Source organism: Nannospalax galili, unplaced genomic scaffold (assembly GCF_000622305.1).
Source record: "Nannospalax galili isolate Female #2095 unplaced genomic scaffold, S.galili_v1.0 scaffold1430, whole genome shotgun sequence".
Lineage (NCBI taxonomy): Eukaryota > Metazoa > Chordata > Mammalia > Rodentia > Spalacidae > Nannospalax > Nannospalax galili.
In genome coordinates, this window is record NW_008329126.1 from 106,471 (window position 1) to 134,270 (window position 27,800).

A 27,800-nucleotide genomic window follows, 5' to 3' on the forward strand; every position below is an offset into this window, starting at 1 on the left:
TTATTTATTTATTTTATTTATTTATTATTTATTTTTCTTTTTGGTCTTGTTGAGACAGGGTCTCCTTGTAGCCCCAGCTTGCCTGAAACTCCCTATGGAGACCAGGCTGGCCTTGAACTCACAGAGATCTCTGCCTGCCTGCCTCCTGAGTGCTGGGACTAAAGGCCTGCGCCACCACACCTGCAAAAAAAATTTTTTTAATTTATATTTATTTATTGTGTGTGTGTGTGTGTGTGTGTATGTGTGCGTGCGCACAGTGACACATGTGTTGGGGTCGGAAGACAAATTACAGGAGTCAGTTCCCTCCTTTTACAATGTGGGTTCCTGGGATTAAACTTAGGCTGTCAGGCTTGGTGGCATTCTTACCCACTGAGTAAATAAGTAAATTAATTTGTAGTCATTACTGATACTATGCCTTTTATGTATATGGATTTTTCAGCTATAAATATTGCAATGCTTAGTTTCTGTGTTAGTAAATGTCTTTTATGGTTTCTTTATATTTCTGAACATTGCTTTAAAGAATATCTTTCTAATACAAATAGTATATGCATAAGTTTAACCCAGGTTAAAATTTCACAAAACCTTATCACATTATTGCAGCTATTAAAGGAAGATAAACTTTTGAGCCTTGATAAGGATCCAGAGAAAAATAATAAATATAATAATATAAGTTGTATGAACCTGTAATTTATGTACATTACAGCAGATGGATGTACTGGCTGAGTGTAGTAATAAGCTGCAGAAGAAGAGAGAAAAAAATATTTTACTAAAATTTATCAGTCTTGTCTGGAGATGGAGACAATTTTTTGTTAAGGGTGATGAGCATCTCCCATTCTTGACAATGGAATTATCTCCTAAAGTTGGCTTTATCACTCTCTTATAGGTGATTTACTGTTCTTTTGGTGGAACATCCAAAGGGCTGCACTTTAATAACTTAATAGTTGGACTTGTCCTCCTTACAAGAGGCAAAGATGAAGAGAAAGCAAAATGTAAGTACTTCTATTATCTCAAAATAATAATGGTATCAACATGTGCAGAATAATTAACCTCAAAATTTGAAAGGCAAAAGATTTAAGTGCTCTTTCTCCAGTGATGATACACAAGTGGCCAATAAGCATTTAAAAAGTGTTCAGTGGGGCTGGAGAGATGGCTCAACAGTTAAGAACACTGGTTGTTCTTACAGAAGACCCGGGTTCAAATCCTAGCACCCACATGGCAGCTAACAACTATCCGTAACTCCAGCTCCAGGGGATCAGATGGCCTCTTCTGTTCTCCTTGGGCATTGCACGACACGGGTGCACTTACCTATATGCAGACAATACATTTATACACATAAATAATAAATAAAATATTTTTTAAAAAGTGTTCAGTATATCTAGTCATCAGACAAAGTAAAACTGCTGTGTGGTACTACATCACATCCACTTAGGGTAGTTAAACTAAGATAGATAATAATGGTGTTGACAAGCATGTATAAAAATTTCAACCCCATTTTTTGCTGTTGGGACTGTAAAATAATAGTGTAGCTATTCTTATTTTTACTCATTTATTTTTGGTGTTAGGAATTAAATTCAGGGATAATAGTGTAGCTATTCTTATTTTTACTCATTTATTTTTGGTGTTAGGAATTAAATTCAGGGCCTAGCTAGATGGATAAACAAAACATAATATTTCTGTACAGTAGAATATTGCTTTATAAGAAAAGTGATTCATGCTGCAATTTAAATACTCCTTAAAAATACTTTGCTGAGAGCTGGGTGTGGTGGTGCAGGCCTTTAATCCCAGCACCTGGGAGGCAGAGGCAGGCAGATCTTTGTGAGTTCAAAGGCAGCCTGGTCTATATAGTGAGTTCTAGGACAGCTGGGGCTACAAGGTGACCGTTTCTCAAAAAGACAAAAACAAACAAACAAAAAAAAAAACTTGCTGAGTAATGTAAGTTATAGAATGTACAGTTTGCTTTCAAAATTCCTAGATTTTTATTCTTGACCAGTTAATGTTGAATTTTTCTCTCTGTTCTTCCTTTTCTAACCTGCCTGCTATGGTCTTGACTGTATCCCCCCAAATTCAGATGTTCAAATTTTAATCCCAAAACTTAAAGTCTTTGTGAGTTAATTCAGTCTTTAATGTCTTCATAAGTGGGATTAAGTGACCTTATGAAAGAAGCCTTAGACTTCTTTCCACCTCTGCCATGTAAGGTTACAATGGAAGAAAATCTATCAACCAGGAAGTAAGCCACCTAATTTTGTGGCTCCTTAATCTTGGATTTTCTAGCCTCCACAGCAGGTATCTGGCTTCTAATCTACCCAGTTAGCATTTTGTTATAGCAGCCCAAAACAGAAGAGATACTGCCTTTGAACTACTGATTCTAAATCTCTTAGAATCCCCTCTTCTGATCCTGAATCTGGATCAATTATCAATCTTGTTTTTAAAAGTTTTATTGAGGAGGAGTTTAGTGTGAAGTATGGGAGCAGCAACTATACAGCAGCAAAGGAAAGAAGCACAGATTGCTTCATGGTTGGAAACTATATTTGGGAGATCATCGCATTCCACAACATGAGGAAAACCCATGGATAACAGAAATCTTTTATTGCCCTCAAGAACACAGCAGGGTCTGGGATGCGGATGTCCACCTGGTAATAAGTGACTTGAAACAGAAAATAAGTGAGTATGAATAAGACAGCAAGCATCTTCAAGGCCTTTTTATGGAGAGTGTGAAGTTTTCTCTTGCCAGTCTGTCTGACATTGGTTCCTGGTGTCTGAATGCTTTGGTTGACAATGAAAAATGCCTCACAAGCAAGTTTTATCCCAGCAGTGAATGGTTTAACTTCTGATCATTTTTCTTGGTGCTAAATACAAAAGTGAAGTAATCAAGCTTGACTGGGAAACCAAGCAACAACAGCAAACACTGACTCCATCTTTAATATTGGAAAATTGTCTATAAGAAGATCTCAGGAAGGCAGAGCTGCATCACAGTCTTCGAAAAGAGCCAAAATTGACAGTCATCTTTAGACTGTGGACTTCCAAAAAACAAAATCAGAGTTGAGATTTGGAATCAAAGCTGCCAAGGAGCAACTTTGAGCTAGATGTATGGCTGCTTCGCTGTCTTATCTGAGTCATTGGTGGCACTATCAGAGAAACTGGAAGAGCTTAACAGCAAATTGTACCACTGAAGAAAAAAATGGAGTCCTATTTACATTCAGTTCTGAATCCATCTTATACTCTGGAGAGAATTAGATACCATTGAAGCTGAACTGTAGAAGAAAATAGACGTGATGGATCTGTGACAATCCTTTTCCCTAACAACGTTTTAAAAAAAGTTTTATTGCCGGGCATGGTGGCACACACCTTTAATCCCAGCACTTGGGAGGCAGAGACAGGCAGATCCCTGTGAGTTCAAGGCCAGCCTGGTCTATATAGTGAGTTCCAGGACACCTGGGGCTACAGGGAGACCCTTTCTCAAAAAGACCAAAAAAAAAAAAAAAAAAAAGTTTTATTGAAGTGTAATTGACGTACAAGAAAATGCTTATATAAACTATACATTATTGTTGTTGTTTGCAACATTGAAGATAGCTTACCACTGAGTTTTACTGCTAGGTGTTTTCCCTTTTAAATTTTCTATTTTTGTTAGGTGTTTTAAATTCTTTGTGGGTTTTTTTTTAATATTTATTTTATGCATATGAGTTTATTGCCTGCATGTATGTAAGTACACCCATGTGGTACAATGCCCACAGAGGTCAGTAGAGGGCATTGGATTCCCTGGAACTGGAGTTCTAGACAGTTGTTAGCTGCCATGTGGGTGTTATGCTTGCATGTAGGTAAGTGTACGCATATTGTACAATGCTCATGGAGGACAGAAGAGGCTATCGGATCCCTTGGAACTGGAGCTATAGACAGTTGTTAGCTGCCATGTGGGTGCTGAGATTCGAACCCAGGTCTTCTGTAAGAACAGTCAGTGTTCTTGACCACTGAGCCATCTCTCCAGCCCTGTTTGGTTGTTTTTTTTGTTTTGTTTTGTCTTTTTTGAGACAGGATCTCCTTGTAGCCCCAGCTGTCCTGGAACGCACTATGTAGACCAGGCTGGCCTCGGAACTCACAAAGATCCGCCTGCCTCTGCCTCCCAAGTGCTGGGATTAAAGGCGTGTGCCACCATTCTCGGCCTTGTTTTTTTTAAAGACAGAGTCTCTTTATAGCCTTGTCTGGCTTGGAACTTGCTATGTACCAGAGTATAGCCTTAAACTCAAGAGATAGCCACCTGACTCTGCCTTCTAAGTACTGGAATTAAAAGTGTTGTGACACCACACCAGGCTTTTTTCAATTTTTTGAGACAAGGTTTCATGCAGCCCAGACTGATCTTAAACTCTTTTTTTAAAAAATTTTTTTGGTCTTTTTGAGACAGGGTCTCCTTGTAGCCCCAGCTACAAGACCAGGCTGACCTTGAACTCACAGAGATCTGCCTGCCTCTGCCTCCCGAGTGCTGGGATTAAAGGCTTGTGCCACCACACCCAGCTCTTAAAATTTATTTTATATACTGGGTGTGCATGCCTTTAATCCGGAAGGCTGAGGCAGGCGGACCTCTGTGAGTTCAAGGCCAGCCTGGTCTATATAGTGAGTTCTAGGCCAACTGGGGCTACAAGGAGATCCTGTCTCAAAAAGACTCCCTCTCAAAAAATTATTTTTTGTGTATGAGTGTTTTGCCTGCGTGTATGTAAATGCATCCATGTTGTATAATGCCTGCAGAGGCCTGAAGAGGACATAGAATCCCTTGGAACTAGAATTACAGATGGTTGTTAGCTGCCATGTGCTAGGAACCAAACCCTGGTCCTCTGCAAAAGCAATCAATACTCAACTGCTGAGCCTTCTCTCCAGCCCCTGACCTTAAACTCTTGCCTTTCTGCCAACTACCCGGAATACAGGCATAGTCTACCTCATCTGACTCTTTTAATTTTTTTAAATTTAATTAATGAATTAATTTTTTTATGTGTATGAGTGTTTTACTTGCATGTAGGTAAGTATACCATGTGCATGCAATGCCCAGGAGGCCAGAATAGAGTGTTGGATCCCTGGAACTGGAGTTACAGATGTTTGTGAGTTTCCATGTGCATGTTGGGAACTGAACCAAACCCAAGTCCTCTGCAAAAATAGGCACGTGCACTGACTCTGCATTTTAAAGTTTTTATTTTTAGACAAGAATCTTGCGAAGTTACCAGACTGTCCTCACAGTAGCTGTCCTGAGTAGCTGGGATTACAGATGTATATTAACACATGTGGCTCATACATGGTATTTTTGTTTGTTTTGGGTTTCTTTTTTTTTTGTTTTTTAGGTTTTTGGTGTTGGTTTTTTTTTTTTTTTTTTTTTTTTTTTTTTTTGGTTTTTGGGTTTGGTTTTTTTTTTTTTTTTTTTTGATCTTTTTGTGACAGGGTTTCCCTGTAGCCGCAGCTGGCCTGGAACTGGCTTTGTAAACCAGGCTGGCCTTGAACTCACAGAGATCCACCTGCCCCTCTGCCCGTGCTGGGATTAAAGACATGTTGTCACCACGCCTGGCCATGGGTATTTTGTTTTTAATATTTATTTTATATGTATGAGTGTTTTGCCTGCATGAATATTAAGTTTACTGATGAAATGTCTGTGGAGGCCAGAAGAAGGTGTCAGATCCTCTGGACCTGGAATTATGGATGTTGTTAGCCACCATGTGGGTGCTGGGAAATGAACCTGGGTCCTCTGCAAGAGCAGCCAGTGCTCTTAACTGCTGAGCCTTCTCTTCAGCCCCCATATATATGTTTTGCCACGTGTATATACCCACTAAACTAAGGATACTGAACATATCCATTAACCCAATTTTATGTATTACTCTGATCCTATTTTTTTTCCAGATTAGCATCCCTACGTCAATGCACAGAGTAAATAAATAATAAAACAAAAAGTAAAATATAATCAAAAGTTTTGTATTGGAAGTGGGGGGTGAATTGAGAGCTTCATGTATACACTCTTAACACTGAGTTACACCCCCAGCCCACAGGGTCGCATGTAGTACAGGCTGACCTCAAACTTGTGATCCTCCTACCTCTACCTCCCAGGTCTAGGATTATACTATCTTGTCCTGATTAAACATAATATTTTAAGTTTGCATGATATTAGTTTTCTAGGGTATCTTATAATGAAGCCTCACAAACACACAACAGGTATTTATTATCTATAGTTTTGATAGCTAGAAGTCAAAAATCAAAGTGTTAGCCTCCCCATACTCCATCCAAAACCTCTGGAGCAGAATCCTTTCTTCTTGTCCATTTGTAATGGCCATGAGTTATTGTCATTCTTGGCCTATAGTTGCATCATTCCAGACTTTGTCTCTCTTGGTACATGCCTTCTTCCTTTTCTTTCTTTCTTTCTTTCTTTCTTTCTTTCTTTCTTTCTTTCTTTCTTTCTTTCTTTCATTCATTCATTCATTTATTTATTTATTTATTTATTTATTTATTTATTTATTGGAAGGAGTCTTTTTGGGACAAGATCTCCCTGTAGTGCCAGCTGGTCTGGAACTCACTATATAGACCAGGCTAGACTCCATCTCACAGAGATCTGCCTGCCTCCCAATTGTTGTAGTTTATTTGATTTACAGTTCAGCGGGATTAGAATCCATAGTGGTAGGGGAGGCGTGGTGGCAGGTGTGGCCAGAACAGAAAGCTCAGTGATCATATCTTCAAGTAGGCACAGGAAATCGAGAGCTACTGGAAATCTGGCAAGGCTTTCACAAAACCCACTTTCAGTGGCACACTTCCTCCAGCAAGGCCATACCTCCTAAAACCCCTGAAAACAATGCCACCAACTAGGGACAAAAATGTCCAAATGCTTGGAGCCATTGGGAGAGTTTCTCATTCAAACCACTACAGACACTAATCATATTTGATTGGGTTCTGCCTTTATGGTATCATCTTAACTTTATTATATCTTCAGAGGCTGTATTTATTTATTTATTTATTTACTTATTTTTTGGTCTTTTTGAGACAGGGTCTCCCAGTAGACCCAGCTGGCCTGGAACTCACTATGTAGACCAGGCTGACCTTGAATGCAGAGATCCACCTGCCTCAGCCTCCTGAGTGCTAGGATTAAAGGCATGTGTCACCATGCCTGGCTCAGAGACTGTATTTCTAAATAAGCTTACATTCACAAGTATAGTCAGCCATATGTATTTGCCTATCACATCTGTACATTTAAATAACTATGAATCAAAAATAGTTAGAAAAAGCCCAGTATAGGCAGTCCCTACATGAGGTTGCCGTGAGGTTCGTTGGATCTGTACGTCTTTTCCTTTTTATTATTTCTGTCTCTTTCTTTCCAGTGCTAACAAGTAAGTATAATTTTTGTGATACTTTGAGCTTCTTTACTCTTTTACTAATGCCTCACTGCCTGCCATGTGGCTGCATGCTTCCATGTTGCCAACCTCCGTACTACTCAAATGACATGGCTTTTTTTCTTTCTCTCCTCCATTCTCCTCCTCTGGGCAGCTGCTGAGATTTACAGCTTGCCTGCCTCGGAATTCTGTAATAAAATTATCCTTGAGCTTAAAAAAATAAAAAGCCTCAGCCGGGCATGGTGGCACATACCTTTGGAGGCAGAGGCAGGTGGATCTCTGAGTTCAAGGCCAGCCTGGTCTCCATAGTGAGTTCCAGGACAGCTGGGGCTACCAAAAAAAAAAAAAAAAAAAAAAAAAAGTCTCATATAATGGTACATACCTACAATCCCATTTCTTTGGAGACTGAGGCAGGAGGATCACAAGTTCAAGACCCATCTGGCTTACATATTCCAAGCCATCCTGAGGTATATAACTAACGCTTTCTGTCAGGGGGAAAAAAAAAAAAAGTCTATACTAAAAATGTATAGTTTTTTCTTATCATTCAACTATATAGTATTTACATTGTATTAGATATTGTCAGTAATCCAGGGCTTACGAAAAAGAAGAAAAGAGAAAAAAAAAACATTGTGACTAAGGTGAGGCTTTTTTTTTTTTTTTTTTTTAAAGATAGTCTTGCTAAGTACCCACACTGGCCTTGAATTCACCCAACAGCCCAGACAAGCCTGTGATTCTCTAGCCTCAGCCTTCTACCTTTGCCTGGCTAGAGAGGACTTAAAAGTATAAAGGACTAACCAGGCACAGTTATGTCTCATTCCTATGATTCTATTACTGGGGAGACAGAGGCATGAGAATGGCTTATCAGAGGCCCAGCCTGGGCTACATAGTAGAGCCTTTTTCTAAAGACAAACAGCAATAAAACACAGAAAGCACAACAGAAATAAAATAGGACTGGGGATGTAGCTTAGTGGTGGAGTACTTGCTTAGCAAATATAAGGCCCTTGGTTTTGATTCCTGTCCTGGTTTGTTTCTTCATTGCTGTGACAAAATACTCTGACCAATACCAACTTGAGGGAGGAAAGGGTTTATTTAGCTTACATCTCCCAGGTTGCAGTTCATCAGGGAGCCCAAGGAAGGAACTCAGGGTAGGAACCTGGAGGCCGGAGCTGGAGGAACACTGCTTACTGGCTTGCTCCCTTGGCCCCTGCTCAGCTGGCTTTCTTATACAACACAGGCCCACCTGCCCAGGGGTGGCACCACCCACAGTGGGCTGGGCCCTCCCACATCACTCATCAAAAGATGCCCTTCAGACATGGCCACAGGCCAGTCCAATAGAGGCAATTCCCCGATTGAGGCTCCCTCAACCCAGGTGTGTCAAGTTGACACTAAAGCTATCCAGCACAATTCCCAACAGCACAAAAGGAGGGAGTCTGATATACATAAATTATATGTAAATACTATGCCATTTTGGTGTTTAAGTTGTTTTGGAATCCTTGAAGGGTCCTGGGAACAACCCCCTTGTCTAGTCTCCCCAAGAAGACTAGAACTACAGTATACATTTATGGGATACAGTTCAAGCCATAACAACAATATTTGAATAATACATATGTTATATAGTTCCATTCAGCTTTATTATTTCTTAAAATTATGTCATAGGCATCCCAGATCCTGATGTTTAAAAAAGGAAATTCTGCAGGGCGTGGTGGTGCACGCCTTTAATCCCAGCACTGGGGAGGCAGAGGCAGGTGGATCTATGTGAGTTCAAGGCCAGCCTGGTCTACATAGTGAGTTCCAAGCCAGCTGGGGCTACAGGGAGACCCCCCTCTCGAAAAGACTTTTAAAAAAAAAGGAAATATTATACCTTGTATGGTGGTACATGCTATAATTTCAGCACTTGGGAGGCAGAGCCAGTGGGATCCAGAGTTCAAGGTTATCCTCAGGTACATAGTGAATTGGAGGTATATGATATCGTCTTCTTAAAGCAACAAGAACAAAAAAAAATAATTGAGATGAAGTTTTTTTTTTGCTTCGTTTTGTTTTTTTGATTGTTTGGTCTTTTTGAGACAGGATCTCCCTGTAGCCCCAGCTGACCTGGAACTCACTATGTGGACCAGGCTGGCCTTGAACTCACAGAGATCTGCCTATCTCTGCCTCCCCAGTGCTGGGACAAAAGGTGTGCACTACCAGGCCCAGCAAGATGAAGTTTTTTTTATATTCTTCCAAAATCCCACTTCTGACCTTCTCAGAGATTAATAATCTCATGAATTTGATGATCTTCCTTACTTTTTGCATATTTTATATATTCATTTTCTATATCTTAAACATATCTTCAACTGTTTTGCAGGTTTTAAAGCTTTTAAATAGTGTACAGTTTATTTTGTACTTTGCTTTTTACCTTGTGTCATATTTCTGTTTTGGGGGATGGCAGGGAGGTTTGAGACAGGATCTCCTTGTAGTCCCAGCTGGCCTGGAACTTACTATGTAGACCAGACTGGTCTAGGTCTCACAGAGATCTGCCTGCCTCTGCCTCCTGTGTGCTGAGACTAAAGGTGTGTACCATCACACCTGGCTTTATGATTTTTTTCTTGACAAATATTTATCTTTTTTCTAATTTTTGCTCCTTTTTGTTAAAATTTTATTTAATTCATTAATAAGAGACAGATGCTGGGCGTGGTGGCGCACGCCTTTAGTACCAGCACTCGGGAGGCAGAGGCAGGTGGATCTCTGTGAATTCAAGGCCAGCCTGGTCCACATAGTGAGTTACAGGACAGCTGGGGCTACAGGGAGACAGGTAAATGTTACAGCTGGCTCAGAAGAGAATCCAGTGAACAGTGAAATACATAAGTCCATCAGAAAAGCCGAAGTGAATTTGCTTAATAGATACAAAATTGGTTAATACCTACAAAGCAGTAATCTCTTGCAGTCTGCCAGATGTGAATTACATTCTATGAGAAGAATCATTTGCAATACCCTCAGGATTGTACAGAAGGAAGGTGACTTATTTTACTTTGTAGCCCAGGGCAGCCTCAGACTTCTAATTTTCCTGCCTTAACCTCTCAAGTACTGGGAGTATACCCCATGCCTAATTTTAGTATCAATTTTCTGTGTAATTTTTGCTCTTATAATAGTGAACATCTATTTGTGTACAAGTATCAGTTTCTTAAGGGTACAAGTAGAATTGTATAGAAGTGGGGTTTCTGGTAATACCTTTCCTAGATTTTGGCAAATTACTCTTGAGAATGAGTACATATATGTATGTAGTCATTAACCTTGTGTAAGATCTCTTTCTCCCAGCCTTTGTTAACACTTCCTGTTATCACATGTAAACATTTTATAAGTTTGTTATGTTTGAACAAATATCACATGGTTATTTTGAAGAGTAAATTAGAGAGACAGGCATGGTAGCACACTCAGTACTCAGTACTCAGGAGGCAGAGGCAGAAATATTGTGAGTTCAAGTCTGGCCTGGGCTACATTGATGTACTTGCCCAGCCAGGGCTACATAGCAAGACCCTATCTCAAAGAAAGGAAAACAATAATAATAATAATAATAATAATAATAATAATACATATAATAATGTTATATTTATAAAGTGCTTGCCTCTAATTGTTACTCAATTATTAGTACATTTCCCTTCTCTCCCTACTAAAGAATACTGGACATATGGTTAAGATTATTTTTTCTTTCTCCTAGATATTTTTAGTCTTTTTTCAAGTGAATCTGGGAGCTATATTATACGGGAAGAAATGGAAAGAATGCTCCACGTGGTGGATGGTAAAGTCCCAGATACACTCAAGAAGTGTTTCTCAGAGGTATGTTTGAAGATGTACATTCACCCCTTATCATTGATGAAGTATTAACTGTGGTGTAAAAAAATGTAACTGTGATGGAGGCTTATGTGCAGATGGTTCTTGGCATTTATGTACGTAATGATTGTTTGAATTCTATGTGCTATGCTCAAAAAAGAGCACATATATCATCTAATAATTGGTATTATAGAAAAAATAGCAGAATAATGGCATTAGGTGGTGATGGGGAGGAGCCAGCTGCATGTTACTTTATTTAAGATGATTAGGAAGATCTATCTCATAAAATGAAATTAAGAGTTTATATCTCCTATTACCCTGCTATATTTTTAATTCAAGAATTCTCAGTTTACTGTAAAGGCAATTATTTATACTTAGATTATGATGTGCATGCCCACACATATATAGATAATACTGCATACTACAGAGATTATAGGTATATAGCACTACACTAGCTTTAACCAACATTTCCATGTGTTAGGTACAAAGGAATAGACTTCCTACATTTTGGTTCTGCCATACTTAAATCTGCTGTTAGGCAGGGTGTGGTCACACATGCCTTTAATCCCAGCACTCTAGAGGCAGAGGCTGAGGCAGGCAGATCTCTGAGGTCAAGGCCAGCCTGGTCTACATAGAGAATTCAGACCAACTGGGGCTACAGAGAGACCCTGCTTTAAAAAAAAAAAAAAAAAGTTATAATGTGTTTTAGTTTCTGTTTTTTCTTCCTTCCTTCTTTCCCATCCATAACAAAAATTTGCTGGTCAGGAAAAAAATCATCTTTGCAAATCTGATTAATACTCTGCTCTTTTTTCAGGGAAAGTGTAGAGTTTTACATTTTAATAAGACAAGTAGAAATTCCTACTTTGGTGATGGAAACTAGATGTGGTTAGCCACCTTGTTCCCTAAAATTATTGACAGTAGCAGGCATATATATGCATTAGGTGGTAATTAGTGCTATAAGGAAATTAGAATAAGATAAGTAAGTGGTAATGGAAAGGAAAGAGCTGAGTATTTCTGTTTCCTATAGGATCATTAGGAAATTCTGTCAGATAAAGTGAAATTCAAAGAATTTACAGAAAGAAGGATAAAACCATGATAATATTTACCTTCCGTGAAGAGAATATGCAGCAAAGACCCTGAAGTGGAAGTGTGCTTTGCATGGCTAAGAAGCAATGACTAAGTCAATTTAGTTGGAATGGAATGAGCAAGGGAATAGTTGGAAACTGAGATTATTGGGGAGTGAAATATGGGTTATGATGTGAATCTTTTGATATTTACCCTGAGTGAGATAGAAACCCTTCGAGGGTTTGGGGAAATGAGATATCAGATACTTCTCCTCCCCCGCGTACACAACACACACTCACACACTTTTGAAAAAAATTTACAGTACTAGGAATTGAACAAAGGGCCTTGCATATGCTAGGTAAGCACACTACCATTGAGCTACATCCCTAGCCCTTTTTCATTTTTATTTTGAGACAGGGTCTCACTAAATTGCTCAGTTTGACATTCAACTTCCTATGCAGTCTAGGCAGGCCTTGAACTTAACTCTCCTCTTGCCTTCTTCTTAGTTTGCTGAGAGTAACTGGAATTACAGGCGTACCCACCACACTAGCAAGATGTCTTTCTTTGGTTTTTTAAGACAAGGTCTTATGTAGCCTAGACTGCAGTCCTAGTAAAAGGTAATGATCGTTTAGATCATGTGTAGCAGTTAGCTAGTAAGAAGTTTTGAAAATCTATACCTTTTAAAAAATATTATTGTGTATGTATATGATATATGTGTGTATGCCACAGTGTACATGTAGAAGTTAAGGAACCACTTTGTGGAGTTGATTCTCTCCTTCTGGGGATCAAATTCAGGTCTCTAGGCTTGCACAGCAAGTGTCTTTACCTTCTGAACCATCTTTATTTTGAGGGTGGACGTAACAGAATCTTTTCTTGTTTTGGTTACAGGCTGGCACAGAGAAAGCCTGATTTGAATAAATATTTAGAGTTCCTGTTAACTGAAATGGTTAAGACTGTTGGAGAAGATTTAGGAAGTTATCAAGAGACGTTTGATTTGCCTAGTGTGGTAGCTCAGGCCTGTAATCTGTGTTAGGAGGCTAAAGCAGGAGGATCACTGAGAATTTGAGGCCAGCCTGGACTTCATAGTGAGTTCCAGGACAGCCTAGACTTACAGAGTAAGACCTTGTCTCAAAATATTTTTAAAAAAGCAGTTTTTCTTTTCTTACTTTCACAATACAGATCACCTTAGTGACTCTTGTCACCAAAGATAAGTGGTTCCCTACCAACAACAAATACCAGCTGGGTATCTTCTTGTTCTTTTCAATTCTAACACCATCTCCAGAGACTACTACTTCAGATGCCATTCCCAAGTACTTGTGAATAATTCACTGTAGTTTGAAGTTCCTACAATCAACCCCCCTCAGGTTTAATTAGTTTGCTAGGATAGCTCACAGAATACTGGGAAGCCATAATATTTCCAGTTTATTATAAAACATATAGTAGGATACAGATAAACAGCTAAATAGAAGAGATACATGGGGCAAGATATGTGGGAAGGAGCATAGAGCATTTGTCCTCTCCCTGTGTGTTCTTTCTCACTACCTTCATATCTACAGTTGTCTGTAAGATCCTAGATTCCAGTCGTTTTTGTTTTGTTTTGTTTTGTTTCAGTGTCTCTTTGTGTTGCCCAGGCTGGTCTTCAACTTTCATGCTCAATTAATGCTTCTGCCTCAGCCTCTCAAGATTCTGGTATTGCAGATGTGCTCTTATTTTTTCTGTTGTTGTATGTGGTGGATGTATGTGAGTATGCAGAGGCCAGAGCAGGAAGTAAGGTGTCTTCATCAATCACTCTCTGACTTACTGCCTTAGACAGGTTCTCTCACTGAAGCTTGCCATTTGAGTGAGATCTGCCCATTTCTCTTCCCCCAATGCTGAGTCATACTCACTTTGTAACATGGGTGCTGAGGATTTGAACTCAGTTCCTCATGTTTGCAGAGCAAGTGTCTTTAACCCACTGATCCATCTCTCCAACCCCCTTTTGGGGTTTTATAAAAGTTTTATTATGTAGTTGTGATTGATTAAATGACCATTGGTCATCAACTCAACCTTTAGCTTCCTCTGTTCTCCAGTGTTTGGGAGATGGGATTGAAAGTAATCATTGCTATCTGTATTAGTTACTTTTTTATTGCTGTGATAAAATGCCATGACCAAGACAACTTTTAGAAGAAAGGGTAGGCTTATTTTGGCTTACTCTTTCAGAGGGATGAGTCCACTATGGTGAGCAGGCATGTCAGCTAGGGGCAGGCATAGCAACAGGAGCAGGAAACTGAGAGTCACAGACACAAAGCAGAGAGAGTGAACTGAAGTTGGTCAAGACTATGAACTCTCAAAGCCTGCCCCCAGTGACTCACTTCCTCAAGCAATGTTATACCACCTAAAGATTTCATGGCCTCCCAAATAGTGACGCTAACAGGACAAAGTGTTCAAATACTTGGAGCCTATGGGGAATATTTTCATTCAAACCACCACACTCTACTCCCTAGCCTCCCCCATAGGCTCATGACCATATTATATTGCAAAATATATTTAGTCCAACTTTAAAAGTCCACATAATCTTTCACATTCTCACCAGTATTCAAAAGTCCAAATCCAAAGTCTCTTTTGAGGCTTAGTTAAGGCAATCTTTTAACTGTAACCCCCATAAAAAAAAAAAAAAAAAAAAAAACAGAGTGTGATTCATCCATTTGTCACCTGAGCCGATTTAAGGAAGCTGGGTCATTAATAATCAATTCTGACTCTCTTTTGGGTTTAGAACAGTGGGTTATGAGTGTTCATGTAGTCCAATCATGCCACTTATATGTCAGAACTACTCTTACCATTCTTGGGAGGGAGGCAGGTGAATCTCTGTAAGTTTGAGGCCAGCCTGGTCTCCATAGCAAATCCAGGCCAGTTGTGGCTACAGGGAAACCCTGTCTCAAAAAGACCAAAAATAAGTTAATTAATTAATTAATTAATTATAATAAATCACATACTTCCAACAACATACAATGGCACAGAATATACAATCTCATTCCAAAAAGGAGAAATGGGGCATGGTGAGACCAAAGCAGGATTGAAAACCAGCAGGGAAAACATCAAATCTTTTAGCTCCATGTCTAGTGTCTGGAACTTTAGTTCTAAAGGACTTGGTTGACTCCATTCTTCCAGCTTTGCTGCCTACAACATATATCTTTCTCTTGGACTGATTCCACTCCTGTGTGCAGCGGTCCTTGGCAGGTGGTCATGGTTCTGGTGTCTCCAACATCTTGGGGTCTCCACTACAACCCCCAGCTTCATTTTTACAGCTTCATATAGTGGCCTCTCGAGGCCTTCTTACAGGAACTTTCTCCCATGCATTGCCTGGCCTCAGTGGCTCTCTGAAGCCACAGAAGAAGTTACCTTTTCACTCTCAAATCTTTCACTCATCTAAAACAAGTACCATATAGACAGCACTGCCAAGTTCAGCTACCAGCTTGAGATGGTCCCTGTCTTGGGATTAAGCACATTATCAGAAGCTTTTGTATGTTGTAACAATTGCTTTCAAGGAGCAGAAAACTCCTTAGGCTCTCATTTTCCTAAGCTGGAAACTTAGCTGGGTGGGGCCTTACTCTGAGGGCACCTTTCCTGTTGTTCCAGCTAGAGGCTCTCCTCAATGACATTAAAATCCTTAACAGTTACAGCCTTTCTTCCAGCACTTGCCTTGGGTGCAGCATTAAGCTTCCTAGCACCCCTTTTTTCTCTAAACAGTACAGTTTGTATTTTTTTCTGTCCCATTTGTTCTTTTTCATTACAGACTGCATAAGTATAACCATTAATAACAAAGCTACAGACTCAACATTATGTTGTCTTGAAATTTCCTCTGCCAAAGAAATTAGTGCATTACCTTTTAATTTAGCCTCAGGCAAGTTCTCTTAAGCTAGATCTGAGCTTCTACATATTATTCTCAGCACTACTGTCTTCCATACGCCTATCAGAACCACCTGTTAAGCTCTCCTTACAGCATTCAACTGCTTTTCTAGGCTAGAGTTCCAAGTCTTTCATATTCCCCTAGAAGACATCATCATAGTCAGTTTCTTCATAGCAGCAGCCCACTCTTTGTTACCAAATTTTTATTTTTTTTTTTGGTCTTTTTGAGACAGGTTTTCCCTGTAGCCCTAGCTGGTCTGGAACTCACTATGTAGATCAGGCTGGCCTTGGACTCACAGAGATCCGCCTGCCTCTGTCTCCCACATGCTGGCATTAAAGGCATGCACCACCATGCCCGGCTTGTTACCAACTTTTATATTACTTTTCTTTCACTGTGACAAAATACTGTGACCATGGCAACTTGTAAAAGAAAGAGTTTTTTTGGCTTATGGTTACAGCTGGATAAGAGTACATCATGGTATGAAGCATGGTGGCAAGAGGCAGGCATGGCAGCAGGAGCAGGAAGCTGAGAGCTCACATCTTCAACAACGAACGGGAAGCAGAGAGTGCAGACTGGAAGCGGGGCAAGTCTATGAACCCTCAAAGCCAGCTTCCAGTGACATGCTTCCTGTAGCAATGCCACACCTAAAAGTTCTATGATTCCCTCAAACATCACCACATTTGGTGACCAAATGTTCAAATACTTGAGCTTGTGGGTGACACTTCTCATTCAAATCACCGCACTATCAAACCTGCAATCATTAGTCTTTGGGTAACCACTCTGTAACCATCATGAAGCTACCTAGAGGCTATGAACTATCATGCAACCTAGAAACATACAAAGAGATACTTACTTGATAGATTTCAAGGATTTTTAAGAGTTGTATGCTAGGGAATGTGGAAGAAAGCCAAACAAGTTTTACAAAATCATAACTACTAGGAGAAAAGCTAGTTGTAATTGAAGGATGCCATATATATATATTTGTTTGTTTTGTTTTCTGTTGTTTGTTTTTTGCCATTTTGATAGGGTCTCCCTAGTCACAGCCTACCTGGAAGCTCTCACACATATCCACCTGCCTCTGCCTCCTGAGGGCTGGATGCTATTTATTTATTTATTTTGGATGCTATTATTTTTAAAATTTATCTCAACATCCTAGGAATATGGATAGATCTTTCATCTCTAACATGTTTTCAGTGTCTTCTTAGTCCCAGCCTCAAGTCTGAAACAAGATTATTGATGTTGACTTGATTGTTTGCATAGTACTCATGTTAAGTGTTCTCGAACTACTAGGCCAACCATGTTGTTGAAACTTAGTGGGATCCTAAACCATGTAGAAATTGTTTCTTCAATATATATTTATCTCACTATTTACACCCTTTAATATTTCTATTAGGATTAGAGTTGTGCGCCTTCTAAATGTCAGTTTCTGTTGTATTCCCAATTATGAGTCCTTTCTTTTTACTCACAGAAATATCTGCCTCACCAAACTTAAGAGCTTTTGTTTGGACAGACAAGACAAGACAAAAGGGGCTTAGACAAGCAAAGGAATTGACCCAGGCAGCAGTGTGATGCTTTTTTCCAGCCTGGATAGTTATTATTATTTTTTTCTCTAGAAATTGTAAAAGATATGAAGTTGGGAGTGGGGGCATGTTGAGAGTCTGTGGAAGAGTTGGGGAGGGGAAGAAGGGGGAAGGTATGATCATATTTCATTGTATAGTTATCTGACATTTTCAAAATAGGAAATTTTTTTAAAAAAAGAAAGCATGGGGGTACACACCTTTAGTCCCAGCACTTGGGAAGCAGAGTCAGGTGGATCTCTGTGAGTTCAAGGCCAGCCTGGTCTACATAGTGAGTTCCAGGCCAGCTGGGGCTACAGGGAGAGCCTGGTCTATGTAGTGAGTTCCAGGCCAGCTGGGGCTACAGGGAGACCCTCTCTCAAAAAGACCAAAAAAAAAGAGTTTTAATTACAGAAAAATTTTGTTTAAATATGCTAACTTAGATTGTAAAATGCTAAAGATGGGGATAAGTGAAAAATTGAGTTTATTAACGATTGAAGGAAATACAGCCTACCTTAGGATATATGGTCAAGATATCCCTTGACAAATATACTTTATTGTTGGCAATTGACTGCTTTGATGAGTTGATAATAGCTTGCTGTTAGCACATTGATTCTAACTGGAAGGCAGCTATTTTTTAAAAACTGATTTGGATTGAGTGTGATCCCAGCACTCATAGGCAGAGGCAGGTGGATCTCTGAGAGTTCAAGGCCAGCCTGGTCTACATAGTGAATTTCAGGTGAGCTGGACTTAACTCAAACAAAACAAAAACCAGTTTGATTTTCAGGTTCATGTGTCTTGTAGTATTACTTAATCATTTTTAGATAGTAGAAAGGTAAATAAGTTTCAAGTTATGCAGGTTCTAAGTACAATGCCCAAAAGTTTGACTAAATTTGTGTTTTCTTGCTTTAATTTTAGGGTGAAAAGGTGAACTATGAAAAATTTAGAAATTGGCTTCTTTTAAACAAAGATGCTTTTACTTTCTCTCGCTGGCTGCTATCTGGAGGCGTGTATGTTACCCTCACTGATGACAGTGATACTCCTACTTTCTACCAAACTCTGGCTGGAGTCACACATTGTAAGTAATGACACTTCATTGTTTTCTGTTCACCTTTTCATATAATTGCCTGATAATACCAGCATATGCTTAGAAAGATGAAACTTTTTCTGTCAGTGCTTTTTTCTTTCAATACATAATCAAATGAGATGCTAGAGCAGCCCACTGCTAATCATCCTAATGAAGCTATGTTAGTGTCCTGAGCTGCTACCACAAATTTCCACAATTCATAAATTAAGATAAGAGACATTTAGTATCAAAGTTCTAGTGACTGAAAAGGAGGCATTAACAGAGTTTTTGTTCCCTCTGGAGGAAGAACTCATTCTTGCTTTTTCCTGCTTTTAGTGATCCCAAGCATTCCTTGGCTTATGGCAGCATGACTTCATTCTCTGTGTCTGTTTTTACATGCCTTCTCTGTGTGTCTGTGTTCTTTTTTTTTTCTTTTTTGGTTTTTTGAGACAGGGTCTCACCTACTCCAGACTGACCTCAAACTTGTTGTGCCTCTGAGAATGATCATGAACTCAAGATTCTCTTAACTCTACTTCCCAAGTGCTGGGATTACAGGCGTGTGTTACCATGCCCAGTTTTCTTTGTTTTTTCTTTTATTTACAAGGATATGGGCCATTGGATTTAGGACCGAGCCCAAATTCAGAATTTTAAAATATTTATTTTTATTATTTTTATTTTATGTGTATGAGTGTATTGCCTGCATGTATGTGAGTACACCCATGTTGTACAATGCCACGGAGGTCATAAGAGGGCTTTGGATTCCCCTGGAACTGGAGTTAAGGACAATTCATAGCCTCCATGTGGGTGCTGGGAATCGAACCTGAGTCCTCTGCAAGAGCAGCCAGTGCTCTTAACCACTGAGCCGTCTCTCCAGTTCCCCAAATTCAGAATTTTATTTCAGGTTCCTAAATTCATTATTAGGTCTTCTTCAAAGACCCTGTTTGCAAATATAACCACCATTCTGAAGTTCCTGGTGGCCATGAATTTTTGGGAGGTGCTATTGAATTACTTTGTCTTAACTATTAACTTTAATATTGTTCTTTCCAATAGTAAAAATGCATTCTGATTTTGCTATTTCCTGACTCTAAAATACTTTTACTTCTGCTTCTGCCTATTAAAATTTGCTTAATCTTGAAGACTTAAATCATATGCCATGCATATGTGTGTGTGCGTGTGTATGTGTCTACGGTGCACACATACACATGCATGTATGTGCTTATATGTGTGAAGTCCAGAGGTCAGCCTCAGGTGTTGTTCCTCAAAAGATATTCACCTGTTTTTCCCTTTTCCTTTTTCCTTTCTTTTCCTTTTTAGTGACAGGGTCTTCATTTACCTAGAGCTTACCAGTAGACTAGGCCAGCTGGCCAGCAAGCCCCAAGAATCCATCCACCTGTCTGCTCCTCCTCAGTGCTGAGATAACAAGTGCATACCACCATGCCTGACTTTTTTATGTGGGTTGTGGGGCTGAACTTGGGCTTTCCTGCTTTTGAGACAAGAACATTACCAACTCAGCTATCTCCCTAACCAGCCCCTCTCTTTTAAATGAAACCTTTTATGGCAGTCTTATCAGAAGCCTGTCTCTCCTTCCTCTGAATTTTCATAACAGCTCATTTGTGCCCTTCAATGAATTTATCACTTTTACCCTGTGATTATTTGTAGCAATCTATTTGTTGTACATGTTGTAAATCATAGGATTCTTTCAGGATGAGGGTGCCAGTCTTAAGTATTTTTTCACTAAATATAAGATGTCAGATGGTGTTTGTATCTATTCCTTTATGTATCTTATAACTTGGCTTTCACTTACACACCAGTTGCTTTTTCCCATTTTCATTCTGTTGCTATCAGTTCTGACTAATAAATTCTAGCAAGAACAGGAAATTATCTTAATTCTTGTCATTTTCACTATCATCTTTGTTTTGGGTAGCAGAGTCCATCAATGTTTTTTCTTTTGCATAAAAAATTGAAGGAACATTTTTATATTTGTGGCAAGCTCTATCTAACTTAATATTTAAGGTATCATTAATGTTGCAATTTTATTTTATTTTATTTTTTGGAGACAGGGTCTTCCTGTAGCCCCAGCTGACCTGGAACTCACTATGTAGACCAGGCTGGCCTTGAATTCACAGAGATCCACCTGCCTCTGCCTCCTGATTAAAGGTGTGCATCACTACACCTGGCCCCACAAGTTTATTTTCAATTGTGATTGAATAGTTGTTAGTTGATATTAGTCTCTGTAACAAAACATGGTTCCAGAGGTTTCAGTCCATGGTCAGGTGGCTGCATTGCTTATCAGCCTTGGCAAGACAGGACATCATGAAAGTGGAAGTATGTGGTAAAGGAGGCTTCTCACCTCATGGTGGGAAAGAAGTAAAGAACAAGCCAAAGGGGCCAGGGACAAGGTCTACCCTTCAAAGACACACCTCACCTCAAATGACCTTTTTCCTCTAACCAAGCCTCACTGCCTAGTTTCTAATACTTCCTAGTAAAGTCCTCAAGTTATGATATGTCAGGTCTTTAATGAATCCATTGGTGAAGTTAGTTTTCATGATCTAATCACTTCTGAGAGCACCTAACTGGCAGTCAAGCCTTTAATACATGAATCTTCTGGTAACGTTTCAGATTCAAACCATAATAGTAGTGAGTTATTTTTCCTGTAATACTAAGAGTGTGCCTGCTTTTCTTGAATGCCTTATTTTACCGAAAAAAAAAAATTATTCTAACCCTTGTTAAATCATGAATACATTATATAGGATGTTTGCAGTACTCTTACTGTAGTAGGGAAAAAAGATCAGGCTTGATTTAACTTACTATTTTGAGACAGAGACTTAGTATGTAGTAACCCTGGCTAGCATGAAACTTGCTGTGTAGACCAGGCTGATAGGGAATTTGCAGTGATACTACTGCCTCTTCCTCCTGAATGCTGGAGTAACAGGGGTAAGCCAACATGCCTGGCTCAGGCTCAAGTCTTTTTCTTTTTCTCTTTTTCTTTTTATGTCTTTTTTAGAAAGGGTCTTCCTATAGCCCCAGTTGGCCTACAACTTGCTATATAGACCAGGCTGGTCTTGATCTCACAGAGATCTGCCTGCCTCTGCCTCTGCCTCTGCCTCCTGAGTGCTGGGGTTAAAGTCTTGTGCCACCATGCCTAGAAGGCTCAAGTCTTTGAACTCATGATCTTCTTGCCTCAGCCACCTAAGTGCTGGGATTTTAGGCATAAGTCATCATGTATAGCCAAGAAAAAGGGAGAGGTGATCAGTAGAAAAATTACTGAAAGGAGACATCAGAGTAAGGTACTCCTAATAACTCAGCAGGTAAAGGCACTTCTCACCAAGCCTGACCACCTGAGATCACTCTCCAGAACCCATATGGTAAAAGTAGAGAACTGACTTCTGTAAGTTGTCTTCTGACTTGCACAAGTACACTGTGGCATACACTTACACATACTAAAAATAAATAGATAGATAAATAAATAAATTCAAACACACACACACACACACACACACGCACACTTCAGGAATGGTAGCTACTAAAGTGAAGATGGTTTTGGTGTGTTTTCCAACCAGACTCAACATAAACATAATGTATATGTGTGTATGTGTTATATTTGAATACGCATGTGCAAGTAGAGGCCAGAGGAAGACATCAGGTATCTTTTACCGCTATCCACCTTTTTGTTTTGTTTTTTAATATTTTATTTGTATTTTTATTTTGCATGTATGAGTGTATTGGCTGCATGTTTGTAATTGTACCTGTGTCGTGCAGTGTCCATGAGGTTAGAAGAGGGAATCAGATCCTTTGGAACTGGAGTTACAGATGGTTGTTAGCTGCTCTGTGGGTGCTGGGAACTGAACCTGTGTCCTCTGCAAGAGCAACTCAGTGTTGGCTGCTCTTCCAGAGGACCCAGGTTCAATTCCCAGCACCCACATTGTGGCTAAGAACCATCCATACCTCCAGTTCCAGGAGATCAGATACCCACTTCTGATCTCTGCAGGCGTTCCATGACACAGGTGCACCTACCTACATGCAGGCAAACCCCCATACGCATAAAATAAAAATAATAAATAAAATATAAAAAAATAGGCCGGGCATGGTGGCGCATTTTTTTAATCCCGGCGCTTGGGAGGCAGAGGCAGGCAGATCTTTTCTTTGTGAGTTCGAGGCCATCCTGGTCTACATAGTGAGTTCCAGGACACCTGGGTCTACAATGAGACCATGTCTCAAAAAGACACACACACAAAACGCATATATATATATTGGAATATATATATATATATATAAATTATATAGCAAATGTTATGAACTGCTTTGTAATAAGAGAGAAAATATTCTTTAAAGCATTCATTAAGATCATTAAGTTTGTTTAATGAGCCAAGGTATCTAGGAAACAAAAGGAAATTATAAATTTTCACTTAAAAATAACATTGATGTTAAAGTACAGATGCCTTTAATTACTTTTTTGCACACAATCATGAAGTAAAATTTGAAGTCACAGTAAGTTGAACACACTGTTATGTTTAATCAGATTTTGTAAAGCACGACTAAAACTGGGAAGTCATAGTCAGTGCAGAGTTAGAATAATCAAATTATTTGGATTACACAAAACTTCATTCATTCATTTATTTTTGTGATGCTGCAAATGGAACCCAACACCTTGTACATACTAGGCAAGTGCTTTGTCACTGAGTTATATCCTTATCCTGACACAAAATTTTAGAGATTTTGGGTCGGTGAAATGGCTCAGCAGATAAAAGATACTTGTCACTAAGCCTCATGACTTGAGTCCCAAAACCCACATGGTAAAAGGCAACAACCAACTCCCACAAGTTACCCTCTGCCTTCCACACATGCAACCCCTTCACATACAATAAATGAACAAAAAATTTTAAAGTGGATGTTTTATCATGGTAAGTACATTTTTCAGAACTGTAAGTTCTAAGTTATTGTTATCTTTTATTTAAATTAAGATAATAAATTCGAACTTGAGCTTAAAATTATAGGCTTATTTTCTTTTAAAAAAATTTTTTTTTGATCTTTTGGAGACAGGGTCTCCCTGTAACCCCAGCTGTCCTGCAACTCACTATGTAGACCAGGCTGGCCTTGAACTCACAGAGATCCACCTGCCTCTGCCTCCCAAGTGTTGGGACTAAAGGCATGCGCCACCACGCCTGGCAAATTTTATTTTATTTATGACTTTTTTTTTGGTCTTTTTTTGAGACAGGGTCTCCTTGTAGTCCCAGCTGTCCTGGAACTCACTATGTAGACCAGGCTGGCCTTGAACTCACAAAGATCTGCCTGCCTCTGCCTCCCAAGTGCTGGGATTAAAGGCGTGCGCCACCACACCCAGCTTGTTTATGATTTTTATTTTATGTGTATGAAAGTATTGCCTGCATGTATGTGAGTGCATCCGTGTTGTGCAATGCCATGGAGGTCAGAAGAGGGCGTTGGATTCCCCTGGAGCTGTAGTTAAGGACAGTTCGTAGCCACCATGTGGGTGCTGGGAATCGATCCTGGGTCCTTTGCAAGAGTAGTAAGTGCTCTTAACCGCTGAGCCATCTCTGGTTTATTTTCTTTTAATTAACTTACAAAGTAGAAAGTTTTCTTGAGGCATTTACGTAATTGTATTTTGTTTGGTTGATTCTTGTCTTGATCGTCCCTCCGTTTCCCTGTCTGCCCTTTCCGCTTGTATTCTTCTACCCTCAGTGGTCCCCTTCCAGTTAAATATTTTATGTGTTCTGTCATCTTCCTTATCCTCCTTCTTTAGAGTGCCTTTTTATTTTTTTCTTGCTCATGTGCCCCTTTCTGGCTTGTTGGCCTCCACCCACGTTTATTTAACAATTAGAAGCTAGAATTCACTCAACATTGTAGTTTTTATGATTAGTAGAAATTAACTGATTTTTTTAAAAATCAGATTTGTTAGTTTTTTTCTTTTTTGTGTGTTTTTGATTGGCATCTTTTAAAAAATATTTATTATTTTTATTTTATGTGTATGTGTGCATTGCCTGCTTATAGGTAAGTGCACCCGTGTGATGCAGTGCCCACGGAGGACAGAAGAGGCTGTCGGATCCCCTGGAACTGGAGTTATGGACAGTTGTTAGCTGCCATGTGCATGCTGAGATTTGAACCCGGGTCTTGTGCAAGAACAACCAGTGTTCTTAACCACTGAGCCATCTCTCCAACCCCCAGATTTGTTAAATTTTTCTATCATAACTTGCTATTTAAATACCTGAGTAGATTTGGAGATGGGGGGTTTCCAAGGGCTGAGAATGTAGTTCAGTGGTAGAGGGCTTACCTAACTAGCATGCACAAAACACTGAATTCCATACTAGCCCAGAGAGTGGTTGGGGAGAGAAGGGGGAAGGGAAGAAGGAAAGGAAGGAGGAAGGGAGGGAGGGAGGGAGGGAGGAGGAAAGGAAGGGAAGGAGGGAAGGAAGGAAGGAAAAAGTTGGTCAGGCATATGGTGGTACATGTTTGTAATCCCAGTTTTTAGGAGAAACAAGTTTGACAAATATTTGCAGAATTGTTAATGAGGTTTTTTGTTTGTTTGTTTTTGTTTTTTGTTTTTTTGGTCTTTTTGAAGCAAGGTCTCCCTGTAGCCCCAGCTGTCCTGGAACTCACTGTGTAGACTAGGCTGGCCTTGACCTCACAGAGATCCGCCTGCCTCTGCCTCCCAAGTGCTGGGACTACAGGCATGCACCACCACACCTGGCTATAAGTTAATCTTTAAAGCCATTTAATCTTCAAAGCCAATGTACTGATAATAGTTTGAAGTTGACTAGTGAAGATATTATTAATTTTCTTCCTGCTTAAGAAAATATTTGTGAGTGCCATGCTTGGTGGCACACACCTGTAAACCCAGCATTTGAGAAACTGGAAGATTGTTATGAATTCAGGACCAGCCTGGGGTATATAGAGTATACCAGGCTAGCCAGGAATACAAAGCAAGATCTTGTCTTAAAAAAATGAAAAAGATTGGAAAGGTGATTCTACCTTCAAGGCCAAATCTTAGACATTTTTTACTTTTCTTCTAATAGTTTTTCCTTGTCCATAGTTACTTAGCACACATAACTTTCGAGTTTGCAGAAACAGACCAAAACTCAAAATGTATTTAGTTTTAGTTGACTTTTCACAACCTGTTGACCCCATTCTATGTTACAATACAAGAATTGCCCAATTGAATTAACCACTAATTTCAGGTTAAACCCTCATCTTTAACAGTGTTCATTTGTCATTGGAAAGTAAATCCTTGGGATACATAGCAAGACCCCGATACACAAAACAAAACAAAAAAAAGTTAGTCATTTCCTTGTTTTAAATTAAACCTAGCACTTTTTTCTCTATGTATAGTTGCTGTATATTTTGCTTTTACTTTTTTCTTTTTGATGTATAGGCATTAAACCTAGGAAGTTGGGCTAGGCAAGTCCTCTACCACTGAGCTACATCTGTCTCCTTGCCATAAGACTTTAAACTTCAGGTTTGCTTCTACTTATATCATCCTCCTGCCACACTTTTTCTATCCCCTAATGAACCCTTTAGATACTTTCCTGGTATCTCATTAAATATAAACATATTCAGGGCCTACTCCTATGTCTGCTCCTAGAAAACCCTGTGTCTCTTCTGTACTCTGTGGACATAATCTCATTTAATACTTGATCTCATACCTATTTTATAAATGAGGAAGCTGGGACTGGCTGATGGCTCAGTAGTTAATACTATTAGCAGCAGTTCTGTTCCTAGTACCTACATGGCAGCTAACAACTGTCCATAACTCCAGTTCTAGGGGATCTGGTGCCCTTTGCTGGCCTCTACAGCATTGAGTGCACATGGTACACATATATATGTGCAGACAAAGCACTCATACACATAAAATAAAAATAAATAGATGAGAAAACCAAGGGTATAAGAAGTTAAGAAATTTTCTGAAGATCAAATGGCTGAATGGTGCTAAAACTAGGGTATATGAACCCCCTTATTTTTATAATTTTTAATTTTTTCTTTAATGAGTTTCACTGGGTCCAGTGAATGTACTTGAATGGTTTCCCATTTATCATCAGTGAAATAAATAATAAAAGGCATGAAATCTAAAAACTATCATTAAGGGTTGTTTGCCTTGGGGCTAGAGAAATGGTTCAGAGGTTAAGTGCACTTCCAGAGGACCTGGCTTGGTTCCCAGCACCCACATTGTGACTCACAACAGTCTGTAACTCCCATTCCAGAGGATCTGACACCCTCTTCTGACCTACTCTCACATTGCATGCACACGATGCACTCACATACATGTAGGAAAAACATTCATACACATAAAAGAAAAAGCAAATAAAATCTTTTTTAAAAAAAGATTTGTTTCACCGGGTGTGGTGGATCACGCCTTTAATCCCAGCAGAGGCAGAGGCAAGTGGATCTCTGTGAGTTCAAGACCAGCCTGGTCCACACAGTGAGTTCCAGGCCAGCTGGGGCTACAGGGAGACCTTGTCTCAAAAAGACCAAAAAAAAAGAAGTTTCCTTAATATATATCATGTTTTTATATGGAGTTTGGGTGTTCTCTGGAAGAAAATGTGTGCTAATAACCATCTTTCTTGAAATATATTTTTAAATAACTTAAGAGTTTATGTTTCCCCAAAATGTGTCATAAGAGTGAATAAGGTGGTTTAGTCAGTGAGTTCTTTGAGCAGTGGATTCTAAAGTAATTGCCATAGTTTTGATGAATTTTAGTTAACACCAGTAATTCATCATGAATATTTTCTTTCTATATCTAACTCAAGAAATATTAATTGCTCCTATCTTTGTAGAGATTGACGCAGTTGTAAATATGTACATTACCAACATCTTACTTTGCCATATTAAAGCCTTATTTCAATAGGGAAAAAAGTGTTTCATTGATTCTAAGACCATAAGCTGCCTAGTAAATATGTCTCTCCTTCATTATCCTCTTGTTAGTAATGATGTAAGGCTTATTGCCATTTTAAGTTCTACAGATCTCAGAAGATCTGAGAGCAGGTTGTCTCCTCAAAAACGTTAAAGGACTGTTACCATATGAAAATGTTTGAATATTGAGCCTGGCTTTTTTTAAATGAGGATCT

General features: G+C 39.3%; 1 protein-coding gene and 1 pseudogene across 3 annotated transcripts in view; both read left to right on the top strand.

Annotated features, from left to right (window-relative positions):
- Nucleotides 1-27,800, top strand: part of Usp32 (ubiquitin specific peptidase 32) — a 217,704-nt gene that overhangs the window by 73,118 nt on the left and 116,786 nt on the right. For all 3 annotated transcript variants that reach the window (XM_029562419.1, XM_029562426.1, XM_008831098.3), the window contains exons 3-5: nucleotides 884-989; nucleotides 11,041-11,159; nucleotides 18,579-18,738. In XM_029562419.1, coding sequence (XP_029418279.1) covers nucleotides 884-989; nucleotides 11,041-11,159; nucleotides 18,579-18,738 — 385 coding nt within the window. The remainder of the gene's footprint in view (nucleotides 1-883; nucleotides 990-11,040; nucleotides 11,160-18,578; nucleotides 18,739-27,800) is intronic.
- Nucleotides 2,462-3,284, top strand: LOC108490709 (annotated as a pseudogene).